This window comes from Haliaeetus albicilla, chromosome 26 (assembly GCF_947461875.1).
Source record: "Haliaeetus albicilla chromosome 26, bHalAlb1.1, whole genome shotgun sequence".
Classification (NCBI taxonomy): domain Eukaryota; kingdom Metazoa; phylum Chordata; class Aves; order Accipitriformes; family Accipitridae; genus Haliaeetus; species Haliaeetus albicilla.
The window spans coordinates 12,188,564-12,206,489 of NC_091508.1; the positions used below are offsets into that span (position 1 = coordinate 12,188,564).

The 17,926-nt window shown below is 48.5% G+C and overlaps 2 protein-coding genes across 2 annotated transcripts; one reads left to right on the top strand and one right to left on the bottom strand.

Moving 5' to 3' along the window:
* The first annotated feature begins 38 nt into the window (after positions 1–38).
* Positions 39–15,305, top strand: CIMIP2A (ciliary microtubule inner protein 2A). Its single transcript, XM_069772067.1, has 7 exons — positions 39–94; positions 3,688–3,881; positions 7,496–7,809; positions 8,806–8,923; positions 10,112–10,206; positions 12,410–12,527; positions 15,128–15,305. Exons 1-7 carry the CDS (start codon positions 39–41, stop codon positions 15,214–15,216), a joined length of 984 nt encoding a protein of 327 aa, XP_069628168.1. The 3' UTR covers positions 15,217–15,305.
* On the bottom strand, positions 15,204–17,474 carry TUBB4B (tubulin beta 4B class IVb). The gene is made up of 4 exons (XM_069772065.1): positions 17,331–17,474; positions 17,103–17,211; positions 16,906–17,016; positions 15,204–16,416 (listed from the first exon to the last, which is right to left on the bottom strand). The coding sequence occupies exons 1-4, from the start codon at positions 17,385–17,387 to the stop codon at positions 15,356–15,358; spliced, it is 1,338 nt and encodes a 445-aa protein (XP_069628166.1). The 5' UTR covers positions 17,388–17,474; the 3' UTR covers positions 15,204–15,355.
* Positions 17,475–17,926: the final 452 nt, after the last annotated feature.

Below are 17,926 nucleotides of genomic sequence, written 5' to 3' on the forward strand. Positions count from 1 at the left end.
TTCCTCCCACACCCACCACTGAGAGCTGCTGCATTGCCATGGCAGCCCCAAAGGAAAATAACCTCTTCCCTCCCAATCCTTACTATATCCCCGGGTAAGTTCTGAAGTTTATCCAAAATGCCTGTTCATTTCCAATGCAAATAGCTTTGGTTGGGATCACGTAGTATTTATGATTCATGATACTTTGGATTTTTTTAAAGGCACTATGAAATATTCCATGCGTCAAAGGAGGGAGGGCTCCAGGACAAGAAGCACCACCTTATAACAGGGTATAATTAAAGAACATACCATAGCACATTGAGGGTAAAGTCAAAATTGTTCTTTTTTCCCCCCTATTTTTCATCTGTTTTAAGCTGCCAAATGTTACCAGGGCTGCTGTGCAGGGTTTGGCTTTCAAACTGTCGTAACTTTTGTATCAAGGATGTTTGAAGATCTCCTTTGAATAAGTATTTGCATAGATACGGTATGGTCTTGTCAAATTGGTTGGAGCACAGTCCTGCTGCCAGATTTCAGCAAAGTGACTATGGATGCTGGTGATCTAGTTGATAGGTAGTTAAGATTTTTTTTTTTTCAAAGCTTTTTGCAACATTCTCCTCTAAAGGCTTGGAAAGAAGAAACCAAGCTGTCATGGGTAAGAGGTAATGAATTATTGGTTAAAATGTAAGACACAAACGGCAGAAATAAGTGGATAGGCTTCACGGTGAAGTAGAGGAGTTGTGTGTGGGATGCCCTGGTGACCTGTGCTGGGAGACGTGGTCCATGACACACGTAAATGGGCTGGGAAGGGCTGGATGGCCACTGAGGGAAAAGAAGCTTCTGTTGGTACAAAATCACTCGGATTAGTCCAGCCTGAGGCTAACTCTGAAGGGCGTCAGGATGACTTTTCAGGGCTGTGACAGACCAGGCTGCAAACCTTGGTACAGAGAAAACTAGTTGTGTCCCATACGGCTGCAGGTGCAGCACAGGTACAGGCAGGAGGCAGGCAGCTCCCAAGCTGCAGAGAAAGGGTGGAGCGCATTTCCTTCCTTAATGATGCTCCTGTGGTGACAAGCACATCAGTCCTTCCCATTAGAGCAGTGTGCAGGATTTTTCCATTACTGATCTCCCTATCTTCCAAACTTACATAAGCTCTGGGCTTGGGGGTTTTTAACATGTTTTTGCATTGCTGCAGTTGTCTGAATGATGTGATGTGTTACTCTGTGCGTGCTGTCACCCTGTCAAAACTGTGTGCTGACAGCAGCTTGGGAAAGATGAGTAACAGCAAGGAGGGAGCCATGGCCGGCCTCGCACCTCTGAAAGCCTCAGAACTTTTCTTTGCTTGCTCCTGCCTGCAGACGGCTGCTCCAGAAGCAGCTTCAAGCCCTAATACTGACACAGCAGCTGGGGTTGCTCCTCTCTGGGCTGCTGCTTCGGCCACTGAAGGCAGGAGGAAGAGGAAACAAATTCTGCTACTGCATTTTGCAGTGCCATGCAGGCTCATGGCGTCACCCAAGCCCCAGAGGAAGCCCCCGTGGGTGGTTGAGGGTGCTGCTTTGCATCTGCTTTGGGTGGCTGAGTGCAAGAGGAGCTGCCTGAAGGGTATTGCTGGAGCCCAGGCTCTGCTGCTGGCAGACGGTGCACCCTGCACTGGGGTGCTGGCAGGAGGAGGAGGAAGATGCTGCGTTGCAGCATCTCACCAGCTGTCCCATGTGGCATACCCAGCCATGCCGGTGAACCCGCAAACACGAGGGCATCAAAATAGGTTGCTGTCACTCGAGTCAGGCAATGATCACAGCCAGGGCTTTGAAAATACCACCGCAGTGCTCAAGAGCATTGGGAAGTCAAACCCAATGCGTGGGATGGTTTGGGAAGGACTTGATGCACAGAGAAGGGGTAAATCCATGAACTCTGGACACCAGGCACAGCCCTACCCGCCCCATCCCGGCTCTGCAGAGCTGGGAAGGGCGCGGAGCTGAGCGAGGATGGGCCCAGGGCCAAAGCTTTTCCCTGGCGATCAGGAAGACTGAGCAAGCTTAGTCTGGGGAGTGGCGATCGACGAGATATGGCTAAGAGAAAAGTGAAATAGGGCTCAGCCTTGGGAAAACAGGTTACTTGCTGCTTGCCAATGAGGTTTGAGATCAGCAGCTGCAGCGCTTCAGTGTAAACTACAGAAACAGGGGATCCCTCTGGTTTCCTAATCAAAATACCAAGCAGGAGAAGGACAAACAGCCCTGCTGAGACCAGTCTCTTCCCCAGGCATCATGGCTTTCAGCAGCAGCACTTGTAATTCATTCTGTGGCAGATCCCTTCTCCATAAACCCAGACTGACTTGCCCAAGCTCCTCAGATTACCTTGCTTTTAATTGCTTATGAATTGAATTCTTTCTCAGCCCTACCATTATTTTGTTCATGATCAAAATCCCTCTGGCCATCCTGTAATTATTCAGGCTATGTCATTTGTGCTCTTGCTCAGCTTTATCGTCCTGGTGTAGCTTCCCTGTGTTGCAAGACTTACTGAAAATCAATGGGGACGAGCCACTGAGCTCCTCCGGCAGCTGCTGGTGAGAGATCCTGCATGCAAAGTGGGAAAACTTGCCAAGTGTAAATGCATGGCTCTGTTCACTGTTGTTTAAAGTATTTGGAAGGGAAAGTACTTACTCATCATCTTATGATTCTCATGCATCATCCGGCTTTATCCCCAGATACGCAGTGGGCTCATTGATTGAATATTTCTGTCTGTACATTGCAACTGGCAGCTCTACCTTTCTTCTTTGGTGGTGGAATAACATCACCATTAGGAAATTTGATACTGGGAATAGCTAAAGTTTCTGATCCATACTGGTGGCCTTGGGAGTGGAGCCAGAGTTCCAGCACCTGTCCTATCCTCAGCCACCAAAAAGTCAAATTAACTGTCCTGGGCCATGGGGAGCGGAGCAGCAGTATGTCACTACGCACCCAACACAAAAAAAAAATCGAGCAATGTTTGTTACTGGGGCTGAGCAGCCGCCCGCCTGCCCCTGCCTCTCCCATGCAATGCAGTGCCTGGGTGGGTTTGCACAAGGGTACAGAGCAGAGAGGCTTGGAGGGTATAAGGTAAGCAATTTTTCTGATATTTGAGTTTAAATATTGAAAAGGGGACACTGGGAAATTCCCAGTAACTTACTGTGTTTTACAACAGAGAGGGGGATTGCAAAATTTAAAACCAAAGCATGTCTAACTGGAAATAATATTTTAACTGGGGGGCTGTCAACGTCAAAGCGCCCACAGCCCATGCTGTGCTCCTGCCATAAGTTTTCCCATCTGCAGGTGCTGCTTCAGCCATGCTCCCTGACCTCATCCTGTATTCCTCCGTGAACTGAAGCACAAGCCTGTGCCTATACACACCTGTAAATCTTTGAGCCAGTTTTCATGCTGACATGTAAAAACAGGCATGTGCAAACACACACACTCCCCCCCACACCTGGCTTCATGCATAACCACATACATCTTCTTGGTGCTTCCCTTGCACTGCTGCTCCAGTGGCATAAATGCATTCACGCTTGCAGGCATGTCCCTGTACAATCACCTTCCCTGGGCTCATCTGCTCCAAGCCACGTGTGCTCCTGGCCGTGGCCTTTCCAGTGTACAAAAGCTCTAAAGCAGGTTATCCTACTGGTGGACACTTTCCAATGGCATCTCAGTGACTGCTCTTTTTTGGTTTGCTCCTCAGCTACGAGGGCTTCGTCCCTCAGTACAAATATCAGTTTGGAGAAACCTTTGGCAAAACCACGTACCGCCTGCTGACAGATCCTGGTGTTGGGAAGAGCCCTCGCTCCTTGCTGGCACCACTGTACAAGCAGAAGTTTGTCGAGGACTTCAGCGGGACGAAGCATGGCGTCCAGGGTTATCTCCCTGGGCGTCTAGGTAAGCAGACCCTGGGTCTCGTCCCTTTGCCAGAAGAGGCTCTGCTAATGAGCACAGGGTCAATCACGAGCAGCGGGGTCTGTATCTGTCCTCGATAGGCTCCTGGGGTGAAATGGGATATTTTCCATGGAGCAATCCTGGTTCTGGTGTAGGAGCACAGACACCCGGAGAGCAGCACCAGTGCGGAGCTGGAGCGCTCAGCCTCATCTGATGAGCACGGGGCTTCTCACGTTGGCGTCTGGTGGAGTGGGGAGAATTTTAGTTCCCAGGTTATCTTATCTTCAGTTAGATGAATATTAATGATTTGATGGCATAGGATGAACTCACTTCCCAATTTCTCCTTATTCCTGTCATGGTTTCACCCCAGCCAGCAACTAAGCACTGCACAGCCGGTCGCTCACTTCCCTCCAGGGGGATGGTGGAGAGAATCAGAAGGGTGAAAGTGAGAAAACTCATGGGTTAAGATAAAGACAGTTTAATAATTGAAATAAAATAATATAATTTTAAAAAATTGTAATGAAAGGAAAACAATAAAGAGAGCAAAATAAAACCCAAGCAAGACAAGCGATGCAAATGAAAACAATTGCTCACCACCAACCAACTGATGCGCAGCTGGTCCCCGAGCAGCAGCCCTCCCACCCCCAACCTTCCCTCAGCTCTATATTCTGAGCATGATGTCCTGTGGTCAGGAATATCCCTCTGGTGAGTTGGGGTCAGCTATCCCAGCTGTGTCCCCTCCCAACTCCTTGTGCACCCCCAGCCTACTTGCTGGTGGGGTGAGAAGCAGGAAAGACCTTGACTCTGTGTAAGCACTGCTCAGCAGTAGGGAAAACATCCCTGTATTAGCAACACTGTTTTCAGCACAAACCCAAAACACAGCCCCATACCAGCTACTAGGAAGAAAATTAACTCTATCCCAGTTAAACCCAGCACAATTCTACTGGCTAAAATCCGTCTCTCTAGGGAAGGTCAGCTCTGCCATCTCTGACCCTTTCCTGGCTAACCCACCTGGTGCAGAGCTCGTTGTGGTTCATTTTGCATCTTGCTGCTCCTACTTCAGCTCAGCAGAAGGGCTCATGTGCCCTTCCCTTTGCTTCACACCTTCCCCACTCCTGGTAACAGGCCCCATCTCCTCCATCAGACACTGGGACACGCTCATATGGATTCCCCACACTGGGAATCTGCAGGAATCTCCTGCCAAGTTCCAGCCCTTCTGGGCAAAGGGCTTGGTCCCTGTTGAACAGCCCCAAATCAGGACACAGGAGCAGCTGCACCATGATCCCGATCAGCCCCTCCTGGCGACTCACATGCCAGGTACCATGTCACATAGTTGTTACGGACATCCTGTTCGGTGGGAGCGAGTCCTCTCCCGGCTGAACACAGGGCTTATGTGCTCGGGCAGGAGCTGAGTCTTCATATCCCTGGGGATGGCCACACCAAAGTGATGCTTTCCCATTTCTTGCTGGGAATTCGTGCCACATAGCTTCTTGCAAACTTTTGGCCTTTCTGTTCATCCTAGCCCTGTTTTCCAGGTTCTAGCTCTCCACTATGCAGCTGGTGTTTACAGGCTTCATTCCTGGACATTTAAATTTGCATTTCCTTGGACTAAAATGTAGTTTGGATGGACCCAACCAACCAGTTGACCTAGTTGCTCTCTCTCATTATCCCGTCCTCATTCTTGTTCTCTCCTCGCCAACCTTTATGTCATCTGCCAACATTTGCAGCTGGGAGCTCACGTTTGCTGCTTGTTGGTGAAATGCTGAAGAATGTGACCACAGGGAGTGCACCTTGCCATGCCAATAACTCTTCATCGACAGCTCCTGCTGTCGAGCTGTCAGTGAGTGATCCCTTAAACCCTTCACTGCAAACTTCACTAGTACTGCCTGGCATCCTTCTGGGTGTTTTACGTGATGGAGACCAAAATGCTCACGGCAGTTTTGGATCTGTGTGGTTGCCATTAGCAAACTCAGTCTGAAGAGGTTTTTTCTCAGCGTCTGGTTTTGATAAAGCCTTTTTGATGGGCACCAAGTATTTTGCTGGTTTCTTTCAGCTGAATCCCATGTTGTTTTCTTGCTGGAAGTGAGGTCAGGCTCTGTTGGTTGGGGATATCAACCAGGGTTATGTTGGATCTCCAGGGGTGGCTGTGTTGGCATTGAGGGGGTTATGGCACAGGCCAAGTGTGCAGGCACCCACTCCCCAGGAACCTGAACTGAAAACATGTGTCTATTTACTCAAATCAAATGGACAGTGCTCTCCTGGCTTTTAATTTAGTGCCTTACTGTGCAACCTTTCTGAATCAGTAAGTTTGCAAAGCTCAGGGTCATAAAAAAAAGCTCGTATGTATTTCTCAAGTACCAGACAACTTCATTTTTCCTTTTCCTCTGGTTTGTGGGATAAAGAGAGTAAATGCAATATTTTCATTAATAATGAAGGAAATACTACGACAAACCTGCTTTAAAATTTGCACACTGGCTTGAAAAATCACTTTCATCAAGGATTTGTCTTTATTTTGTTGCTAGACTGGACTACACTTGATAATTCAATTACATACAGTATATATACTTTACAAAGTTATATATACTTTGCAATTTGCTTATAATTTTATTATAAACCTAAATGCTCATCAGAAGGGGCAAATTTTGCTCTGTGCTGTTTGAGCCAGGACAGACTGTACTTCTCCGGGACTCTGTGCACAAGAAGCCTTCACTGGAAGGCGGTGTCTCATCCATGGGGCTTTGGACTGTGATGCACATGTCCACCAAACATGAGGAGGTCAGGGGAAGGCAGTAATGACCAGAGGGCTGAGAAAAAATGACCTATGAGAACAAAAATGGAAGGAATTTGGTTTGTTTAAAAAAAGACAAGACTGACATAGGAACAGTTTTCCAATAAGGAAGAGGTTGTTGTGGGGTAAGAGTGATCATTCTTCATAACCACTGAGGAGGGAGAAATTGGCTTCGCTCCTGGCACAGAGCATGAGGAAGTACCCCAGCTGGAGGTGTCGTACAGGGCCAGGGCAGCCTGAGGAGCCACATCACAGGATATTTTTAAGGGAAAGTCAGACAAAAGTTGCCAAGCTCAGCTGTCCCTGTGGAGTCTCAAGCTGCAGGGCTCTGTCCCTAGTTCACAGTGGAGATATTTAGCATACACTGGATATAAGATAACTTTTTTTCTGGCTGGCATTACAGCAGACCCTTTCCTTGAGGAGTAGCAATGATGCCAGTGCAAGAATTCCTCGGGGGGGGGGGGGGGGGGGGGGGGGTCTGTGTTTGGGATGTGCTGACAGCCATGTGGAGAAAAGGATATGGTTTTGGGTCCCCGCCCCCCCCCTACTTCTTTATAGCTTGGCTGATGATATTTTACAGTTTAGGTGCCACTTAGAATAAATTTTAAATTATTGAACTTTTATTTGTGCAGTTTTTCTGTGCAGGCTGGTTTATTGGATGGGGCTGATGGCACTTGCAGGGTATGTTCACAGCACGTGGCATGCTGTTGACCTCCTAGCTCCCTTCCTTCACTACAGGGGGGTGCGTGTGGGCTGAGGTCTAGTGTGATGGGAATCCCTCATCCTCGTTTGGCCACTTCTTTCCCTTAACTCAGTGTCTATCCCGCAGGGTACTTTCCCTATGAGAAAGCTGGGGCCACAACAAGCTTTCCTGAACCAGCCCTTGGGCCAAAACCTCCCTCACTGGGGCCAGGGCTGGCGGAGGAAGAGCTGATGATGATACACATGGACCCCGTGCCCCAGCATCACCCCGGCGAGTATGTCCCAAGGACACGACTGCCACGTGGGTACCCACAGAGGATTTCATGCCATCCTGCCTCTGAGGAGCGAGAGTGGCAATTGCCCAAGCTAAGCCCAGCTTGTGGACAGCGAAAAAGTTTTGAACCCAGCCAGCTCAGCGATGCCTTGGCAGGAAGCAAACCAGTAAGTGGTTTTGGGTGGAAGAGATGCCTGGTAAGGGGTGCTGCTGCGAAGGGATGGGTTTTGGGGACTGGTGGGCATGGAAGGGCTCTCCTTGGTCTAGGAGTGGTGAAGAGGGAATTTCACATGGGCATGGATGGCAAGAACGGAAAGTTTAGAGTGTCGTGTAGAGAAATGTCAAATACACAAACTCTTCTAGCAGTAGCAAATCCACCACATCTTCAGGAAATTGTTCTAATCATTAACTACTCTTCCTAATCAAAAAGGTTTAACTTCTCATTTCGTTGAGTTTTAGCTTCAAATTTGAGTCATTAGGTCTTATGTTACACTGTGCTACACAGCCAGGCTTGTGTTTTGGGTGAACTGGGAGCTTTGCCGCTACTCTCCTCCTCCTCCTCCCAAAAAGAGAGCGGTCCTCGCACCTTTGGTTATGTGCTGGGTTTAACTGCTCGCACTGCTCACCTGAATTTCCCACCACCATTAATTATCCCTTATTGAAACACAAGCATTGGGATTTGTCTATGGGAGCTGGGTGCTGCTTTGCATGGCACCGCTGGTATCACTCAGGACCAACGTGTTTGAGCCCCCTATTTATTCTGGAACCAGAGACAGCATTTGTCACATCACAGCCAGCTAGGGCTCTGCAAATCCTCTGAAGGCAGAGATTAGAGATTTGACGTAGTGAGTCAAAAGCTGGCTTGGATATAAATCCCAAGAAGGAGCATTCCTGCTCCTTACTCTGAGAAACAGATTTAGAGAGGACCTCAGTGCCCAAAGCTCCCCTTGTTCTCCCTGGGGATTTTGTAAAACCTCTATGTACAGAGAGCTTGTCTTGTAATTTGACTTTACCAGAAATTCTTGGATATGCTCTTGGTGTAAAGCTGGGAAGAAATGAAATGGCAGTTGCCATTCACAGGTTCTGGCAGTGATCTAAGCAATGGAGCCAAAGGAAGAAGTGGGTTCTACTGGTGTTTATTTTTTTTCTGCTTTTATTTTGAGCCTGTAAAAATTGAAGGTATGACACTGCCAGGAGTAGCTGAAACTGTGGATGTGGAGCAAGATAATCGGTTACCAAAACTGGATGTACCAAATGCGATCCAACAGAAAGTCATTCCAGGTAAAAGAGAGGGAGGTTACGTGCAGCACGAGTCCGCCTCGGAAGAAATCATGTCACCCTTCTCCCCCTGGGGAAACCTCAGAGACATTGGCCAGTTGCTCCAACTTGTTTGACACTTTGGGATGGAAAAATGTCCCCGCTCCTCTCCATGCAAGGGTGTTTCTTTGGGACGCTGTCACCCCCGTGGATCTCACACTGAGGGACACGTGCCCGTGGGCAGGCCGAAGGGATGCAGGAGCCACCTCGGTTCCCCACAGCTGCGGGGCCAGGCTAGAAAATGCTCCAGAAAGCAGAGAGAGATGGGTCATGGGCTCTGCACCAACTCCAGCAGCTTGATGAGTATCTGTTACCGTTGAGGTAGTTATTTCTCGCCTAGAAATAAGATACTTTTCTGAATCATCAAAACAACACACAGTGGTGTATTGCACCATCATAAATGTATAAAACTCTTGTCTTTCTTACAAGGAGTTATACTCTCTAACTTCTCCACTTGTTCTGAAAGAGTGTTCCTCTACAAGCAGGAGAACTACAAAGGGTGATGCACTGAACTCCCCCCTAAAGGGTACAACACCAGCAGGAGGGATACTTTGCTCTGCAGCAGACCACAGCAAATACACGGATCGTGTATCCAAATGTTTGAGTCGAAATGAAATTGCATTGATGTTTTAGGATGCAGAAGACAAATTTCTCTCCAAAGCATTTCTTCAGAAAGAGGGAGTTCTGGCTGCTTTTAGGTTGTACCTCTCTCTGTTTTCTGTAGTCTTAGACTTTATATAGTTTCTGTCTTATAAGTGGTGAAAATTTGTTGGATGGACGAGACAAATGAAGAGGAAAGGCTGGGCACCTGGCTGTTAGCCCCTGAATGTGTATTAAACTGGGAGAGAACATGACAGAGCTGTTGGTGTAAAAGCTACAATAAAATGAAATGTTCCTTCCATACCTCGTGGAGACCAACAGAGATTAGCTCAGCTTGTTGAGTTTTCCTTGGGAATCATAAATAAGACTCTTTCAGAAAAGATGCTTCACATGTAAGAGTTAATTTTACAATTTAAATGGATGAGGTTTTCCTTCCTGTACTCTGCCAAGGTTTTATATTTATCCCAGCCTCTTCCACTTCCACACTGCTTGATCCTTATTTGATATATGTGTTCTCAAGCAGAAAATGTTCTCTCTTGTCTTCATCCAAAGGGTATGCTGGATTCATTCCCCGCCTCACCTGGATTAATGGTGTGAACTACATCCAGGGTGTGAAGGAAGCAATGAACGAATTTGACCAACATCAGGTAGATTATATGCACAAATCTTATTTCAACAATATAATGTTGGTTTTGATTCATCTGCAACACCAAAAGTGGTTTCAGACACAGTAGTAGTATTAAAACTGGGGTTATAAGTACAAGAAAAATAAAATGCTATTAGGTAACATTGAAAAAAATCATGAGCAGTTAAACTCTGTAACTTGTTTCCTTGGGACATTAAGGGAGGATAAATGAGTTCATAAAAGGATTAAGCAAATCTGTTGAGGGTTGGGTCAAGACTGGCTATTAAAAATGTTGCTCTGAGTGCAGAAACACAGGATGCAGCTATCTGCGCTTCCCTTATGCAATATATCTTCTCTACCTGGATGGCAGTGCTGGATGGCTTCCTGAGCTGCTTGGATGGATATTTCTCCCTTTTAATTGGTTGTAAGGCTTTCTCCTTTACTGACATAATTTGTTTTAAAGGGATCTAGATCTCCTTTCTCCTCGTTTTGGGAAGGATGCAGAAATATCCCTACTGAAAAACTATTTTGTACCCTTACTGTTAAAATCTCCCATATAATGCCGTATAATCCTCCTACATGGGGAAAATGAGATCCCTCCCACAGTAGTTACTAGTTTGCATTCAGTGCTACACATTTCTTCCTGCTACCAGGATGGAGTGAGATTCCTGGGATGCAGCCGTCTTGCTGGTCCAGCGCCAATGAGGGCTGATCAGCTCAGTGACCCAGCTCATTAAAAGCAGGTTACATTTCCAGCCCTTTCTGGTCACTGGGATTCACTGCAGTGCCTTCATCCCAGAGCGTATGGGTCTGATATAGAAAAAAGTCCAAGACTGAGGCTCCCCAGCTCAGAGAAACTCAGCTGGGAAGAAATGACTCAGCAGGCAGAGCAGCAGAGCAGCAGGGCTGACAGTGCTCATGGCAGCCTCATGCTTCGGCTGAAATGTATTTCCCTGTGCTGGCTTCCTTATCCTTTCCTTCTGCCATTAATAGGAATTGAAATGAAGCAAACAGAACAGAAGACAGGCATTATAAAAAATAAATGTGCTGTTTGCAAAGCCTTTCTGCTCCTGCTTTCTTAAGAAATGTCTGCCATGTAGTAAATCAGTGAGGGAGGTGTTTCTTCATTGCAGGATTCAGCAGAATCCAGGCTCATAGAGGTTAGCTGCAGCACATCAGGCACTGAAGGAATATAAGCATGCTAAAAAAAAAAAAAAAATCATACCACATTTCTATCTATCTAAGATGGCTTCTGACTTCAAGCCACTAATCTTCTGCCCTAAATCTCTGTTGCCCTAGGTTACATACTGGGATGTGCCATGGATCATTGCTTACTAGCTGCATCAGGCAAAATAATGCAATCCTCTCGCTTCAGTGCTGCGCTTAAGGAATTGCAGCAGTCGCTCCACCATCAGTCACAAAATGGTTCGATGGCCCCACGGTTTGCTCGGCTCCATGAACCCCGTCCCTTCTCCACCCAGCAGGGTGCGCTGAGCAGGGCAGCGCAGCGTTAGAGACACCTTTAGGGGTTTTGGAGACACCTTTAGGGGTTTTGCCGCTGCAGAGACATGCAGAGCTGCAGTGTCCATCCTCCAGCACAGCCCCTTATCTGGGTCTGACCTCGGAGGGCAGGGACAGTTCCAGGAGATGATTTACACTTCAGTTAACGCTCCCTAAGCCTTCCTGTTCCTCCTAGCTTGGGAATTACTGGCTAATCACTGTCAGTGGGACTCATAGAAAAACAAAACCAGTTGAAGGGGTCAAACCAAGACGCAGATGTGCAGAGTCATAGCACAGGAGCAGACGAGGCACGTATACAACTCCAGCAGATCCTGCCGGCTCACAGTGTATCAAATGTATGAGCACAAGGTGTTTGGGACTTGTGGATGATGCCCAAAGGCAACGAATGCAGCCCCGTCTATAGAGATCCTGATGACTACACCTAGGCCAGGAGCTGCTCTGTGCACCTGGGGATATGAGCTAGCAGAGGCAGCAGAGTCTAGGGCTGCTGCCAACACCTGTCAGGAGAAAAACTTAGGAAGTGGAAAAGGGGAAGATGCAATGTAGCTCCTAATTAGAAGAAAATAGAACTGGAAAGAGAATTGCTGAACATTGGCTTAAGTATTTTCTCTAATATGGAGTCAAAGCACGTGACTTGGGTAACAAGAGTATGGTTTAAAATGAACTGTACTGTGTTGTTGGGTTTTTTGTTGTTTGTTTTCCAGTTTTTGCAGAGAAACCCAGCTTGCAGCTTTGGCAAGAGATTTCCCCAAACATACTGGCCTAACAACAGAATTTATACCAGCGCTGGACTGATACCTTCCTACATGGGCTTTGTACCAGGTAAGTTTATCAGCTGAGTGAAAACGAAAGTCACTAATACTAATTACTGTCACTATGTAGTGTTGTAGTAGTGAACAATTGCTGAAACGTTCCACACAAGTAGTAGATTTTTTTTCCAGTCCGTGCCAAGGTGCTGGAGCTGTGCCATCCCCTGCTTTCCTGCAGGAGATCCCGTCATCCTCACTGCCAGCCTGGGCTTGTGCAGAACATTCCTCTGGTTTCCAGCCACCAACCCCCTGCTAAAGCAGAGGAGGCTCTGTAACACCCCACCTGTTACACGGGTGCATTACAATCCCTTCGTCAGGAAAGTGATTCTGTTCTAAAAAGCTTAACGCCTGATAAAAAGCAAAAGGTAGATGATACAAAGGGATTGAGAAAGCACAAAAAAAAGCGCAGTGAAATGGTATTAGCTGTCAAGACGGGAAGCGGCTACCCCATACTGTCTGCCTGATCCTTGTCAGTTATTGATGTTGCCTAAAAGGAGAGGTCTGAAGAAAGTAATTTTGTGTATGTTAAGGGGAAGGTCTGCCCATGCACCTGAAAGCATTAAGTTATTAGGCTAAAATGACAACAAATCAGCAACTAATATTGCTATCTTTGGCCACAGCAACGTCAAGAGCCCACAGCCCAAGAGCTCAGTAATATGGGATAGGAAATCGCTGGATAAGCTAGAAAGAACCAAACTCATACCTTGTACTTAATCCAATGTAGAGGAGGAAAATGGTAGAAGACACAAAATGTGGTAGAAATGAAAGCAAAGCGTGGGAAAACAAACTCTCCTGGCAGGGTTGGACTGTAGCTGATACCAAGGTTGAGCCCAGAGAGGAGAATGTGGAGGCAGTGAATGTGGCTCTAGCAAGACTTTTATCAGGGGCATAGGAAGACTGTGCAGAAAAAGCAAAGTTTAACACACAGCCAGTCATCAGGAGCTTGAGGGGTGGTCTAAGGGAAAGAATGGAAGCATCTTACTGATGGAGAAAGGTGAGGCTGGACAGGCCTTCTGATCAAAGATGAAAAGAAGCGTGTTCATTTTGGCCTCTGTCACCACACTGCTGCTTCAGGGAAGATGGCAAGCCCAGCAGCTGCCGTCCCCAGTGCATTACACTCAACCTGTCCCTTTCCTTCGCGCAGCAGCTTGGGTGTCTCACAGGAAAGCCCTGACTGTTCCGGGTGCCCGTTTCCTCTGTGCTGGCTTGCTCAGGAACGGCTGTGGTCACACTCCACAAAGCTGTAGCCTGCGAGCTAAAGCCCCCTGGAGAAAAGCTGTTATGAACCTAAGGGTAAACTGGACTCCGGTGTTAATACCTAGCTGTGTGTTTTGCCCTCTCTCCACAAGCCTGCAGAAAGCAGGGGGGGAGCAGCTGGAGCTCTTTAGGGGAGGCTGACTAATGTAGCTCTGCCCAAAAGGGTGTTGGGGGGACAACACAGTCCTGCTCTTGGTAACTGGTAGGCCAGGGAACACACCAGCTTCCGTGTAATGAAAAGGAGGAAGAAAAACCCACCCTAAAATCAAGGACAAAAATCAACTGCTTAAAGTGTTACTTCATGCTTTAAAAATCTGTTGCCATCTTTTCACCTACAGAAGTATTCTCCTGTGTAGGTTTGAAACTGGCCACCTGTTTCTGTAGACAGACTGATTTCCACTGCCCCAAGAGCCACCACAATTTTAACTACTCCAACCAGTTTGGAAGGAGAAACCTATTTTAAGACAGAAAAACTTAACAAAAAAACCAGTTACAATTAAGAACACCAAACAGCATTGCTTCAGCAGGAAATCAGCCTGCTGTCCCCTGGCCAGCTATTCAGTGACAGGTTTGTTACTTCAGGTAACACTGAACATCTTAACTGTTTCCACTGTAAAAATTTGCTTTGCTAATATAGGGTTTTCATGAGACAAAATAGTGTAATTTTTATCAGGTGTTCAGCTCACTTCAAAAGCAGAGGCTGCAGTAACACCTGATTGATTTAATTTTAAAATCTCTACACAGTTTTTTAAAAAAGTGACTCCAGCAAGGCTGCATACCTGGGAGCTCTTCAGTGTCACTTGTCCTCAGGCGTAGGCACAGCACAGCTTGTCACAGCTGACCCCAATGCTCTCATGACAGGCCATGGCTACCTGCTGGGTTTATACTGCTGAATAGCTGCAGTGGATCAGCTGGGGCAAACCCAGCTCATCTTCTGCCAGAACACCCACCTGCATCAGAAAGGCAACTTGCCTGCACCATATTGTTGCCCAGGCAGCTGGGGCAAGCTATACGTGACAGCCACCTACATTTGAACCTACACAGCCATGATGGACAGGAGAGCTGCTCAGCTCTTGCCAAGAGTGAAGCCTGTAACAGGAGTCTACATGCAGCTACCTAAATTTAGACACAGCTTGGAGCTGGATTCCATCCTCCGTGTGCAGTGTATCCCGCTCCACCAGTACCCTTGATTAGAAAAGAATACCAGAGAATTTCTTCAATTCCCACACCACCAGGAGGAAGTAGGACTGCCACCACATCCAGCAACAGGCATCCACCTCGTTAGGAGGGAGAGAAGTGCAGTTGCCATGGGCAAGGCAGCAGGGCTCACATCAAGTCCACTATTTTCTTTTCCAGGCCTCCGACACACCTACTCGCTTACTTTTGGAAACAGCACCCGAAAAGCTTACGAAAAAGAACAAAGGAGACAAGCTTGTGCACTGTGAAAAATGCTTTAATGGTGCCTGTACAGCATTTGAAGTGACTTTCAGACAGGAAGAGGAACACAACACAGACAGAGAAGTTTTGAATGAAAGAGTTCATACAGCTTTAAACAAAATTTACAGGTGTTCATCTGCATAGCTTTTACTCTGCCTCTTCCTCAGCCTCCTCCTCAAACTCCCCCTCCTCCTCAGCTGTAGCATCCTGGTACTGCTGATACTCAGACACCAGGTCATTCATGTTGCTCTCAGCCTCTGTGAACTCCATCTCGTCCATGCCCTCACCAGTGTACCAGTGCAGGAAAGCCTTTCGGCGGAACATGGCAGTGAACTGCTCAGAAATGCGTTTGAACAGCTCCTGGATGGCTGTGCTGTTACCAATGAAGGTGGCAGACATTTTCAGGCCACGAGGTGGAATGTCACAGACCGCTGTTTTAACATTATTAGGAATCCATTCAACAAAATAGCTGCTATTTTTGTTCTGAACGTTCAGCATTTGCTCATCGACCTCTTTCATTGACATACGGCCTCTAAAAACAGCAGCTACGGTCAGATAGCGGCCATGACGTGGGTCACACGCAGCCATCATATTCTTTGCATCAAACATCTGCTGTGTTAGCTCTGGCACAGTTAAAGCACGATACTGCTGGCTCCCACGGCTCGTGAGTGGGGCAAAACCAGGCATGAAAAAGTGCAAACGGGGAAAGGGAACCATGTTCACTGCCAGCTTCCGCAGGTCAGCATTAAGCTGGCCTGGGAATCGCAGGCAGGTGGTAACACCGCTCATGGTTGCTGACACTAAATGGTTCAGATCACCATACGTCGGAGTAGTTAACTTCAGTGTTCTGAAGCATATGTCATAGAGGGCTTCGTTATCAATACAGTATGTTTCATCTGTGTTCTCCACAAGCTGGTGCACCGAGAGTGTGGCATTGTAGGGCTCTACTACAGTATCTGATACTTTAGGGGAGGGTACAACACTGAAAGTATTCATAATTCGGTCTGGGTACTCTTCACGAATTTTGCTGATGAGGAGGGTACCCATGCCAGAGCCTGTACCACCACCAAGAGAGTGAGTAAGCTGGAAGCCCTGGAGACAATCACAGCTTTCTGCCTCCTTTCTTACAACATCTAACACAGAATCAACTAATTCAGCACCTTCCGTATAATGGCCCTTTGCCCAGTTGTTTCCTGCTCCGCTCTGACCTGGAAGAGAGCCATTTTCGTATTAGATTACGGTCACTGCTTCCTGCTTATTGCTTGCAAGCAAAGCTTAAGAGCATCAGGCTACAGCAAAAGCCCACTAAAGCTTTCATTTTATCGAGCGCAGAGCTGTGGTTTCACACAAGCACCTCTGAAACGGCTCGGCAGATACAGGGAAAACATTCATTGTCAATGATACAGCACCCATTTAATTTCTCCTGGTGACATGGAAGAGGTAATGAGAATCGGAAGAGCAACGACCTCCTGTGCCTTCTCGGACCTGCCCTCCCAGCAGCTGCCATCATGCACCATCCGCAGATCTCCGGTATTTCGTGCCCGTCATGAAGCGCCAGGATTAACCCCCCTCCCGGGGCCGCGCTTGCCTCAGGAGCATGTGCGGCGGTGAAGCCCGCACTGCAGCGTCCCTGCCCTGCCCACCCCACCCCGAGCCGGTTACACGACAGGTCCCTCCCCCGCTCCCGGCGCACTCACCGAACACGAAGTTGTCCGGCCTGAATATCTGGCCGAAGGGCCCGGAGCGCACCGAGTCCATGGTGCCGGGCTCCAGGTCCACCAGCACGGCGCGGGGCACGTACTTGCCACCTGCAAAACAGGGAGAAACCGTGACTGTTACGGCGGCGAGGGGGCGGTCGGCCCGGGGAGGGGGCGGGCGGCGAGCCGGGCCCTACCTGTGGCCTCGTTGTAGTAGACGTTAATGCGCTCCAGCTGCAGGTCGCTGTCTCCATGGTAGGTACCGGTTGGGTCGATGCCGTGCTCGTCGCTGATCACCTCCCAAAACTGCCGGAGAAAATCGCGTCAGGGGCGGCCGGGCCGGGCCGGGCGCGTCCCCCTCCTCCCACCGCCTCCCACCCCCCCCCCCCCCCGGCCCCTGCCGCCCCCCTGCCCGCTGCCCGGACCTTGGCTCCGATCTGGTTTCCGCACTGCCCGGCCTGCAGGTGCACGATCTCCCTCATGATGGCGGCGGCACGGCTCACTCCCTCCCAACGCCACTCTTCCCTCAACCGACTCTGACGGCGCGAGGGGACCGCCAAGCTTTATATAGCAGCGGAATGCGCGCGCAGCCTTCTTTTCCCCGCCCAGGAGGCCATCCGCAGCAGCTATTGGCCACTCATAACGAGGCTCTAAAAATGAGGAAATCTGGTTGGATAGGACGCTGTCATTCAAATCAGTGGCTCCTATTTGCTCCGCCCGGCTGTCTGTTGATTTTACTGTTAGGCAACGGGGACCCACGAATGCCCGCCCTACTCGCTCAGGGCACTCCCGATTGGCTTAATTGAATGATTGATGTCGAGCGTGATTGGCTGTCAGCCTCAGGGATGAGCTAACGTCATTTGATTGGCTGAAAACAAAGTGTCCTAGTAACCGTCGCAATGACTCCGCAGCAGGCCCTGGGCGGTGGCTCGCACAGCCGCCCATTCCCGAAGCCGTGTGCGCGCTTTGCGCAGCGTAGGCGGCAGCTCCTCCTTACTGCGGGAGTAGGGGGAGGGAGGGC

Excerpts from the sequence above, each read along its gene's own strand:
- CIMIP2A (XM_069772067.1), top strand. The coding sequence starts at position 39 with ATGGCAGCCCCAAAGGAAAATAACCTCTTCCCTCCCAATCCTTACTAT. Across the intron at positions 3,882-7,495 it reads TTATCTCCCTGGGCGTCTAG|GGTACTTTCCCTATGAGAAA; the intron begins GTAAGCAGACCC and ends TCTATCCCGCAG. Across the intron at positions 7,810-8,805 it reads CCTTGGCAGGAAGCAAACCA|CCTGTAAAAATTGAAGGTAT; the intron begins GTAAGTGGTTTT and ends TTTTATTTTGAG.
- TUBB4B (XM_069772065.1), bottom strand. The coding sequence starts at position 17,387 with ATGAGGGAGATCGTGCACCTGCAGGCCGGGCAGTGCGGAAACCAGATC. Across the intron at positions 17,017-17,102 it reads CTACTACAACGAGGCCACAG|GTGGCAAGTACGTGCCCCGC; the intron begins GTAGGGCCCGGC and ends CCTGTTTTGCAG. Across the intron at positions 16,417-16,905 it reads GCCGGACAACTTCGTGTTCG|GTCAGAGCGGAGCAGGAAAC; the intron begins GTGAGTGCGCCG and ends GCTCTCTTCCAG.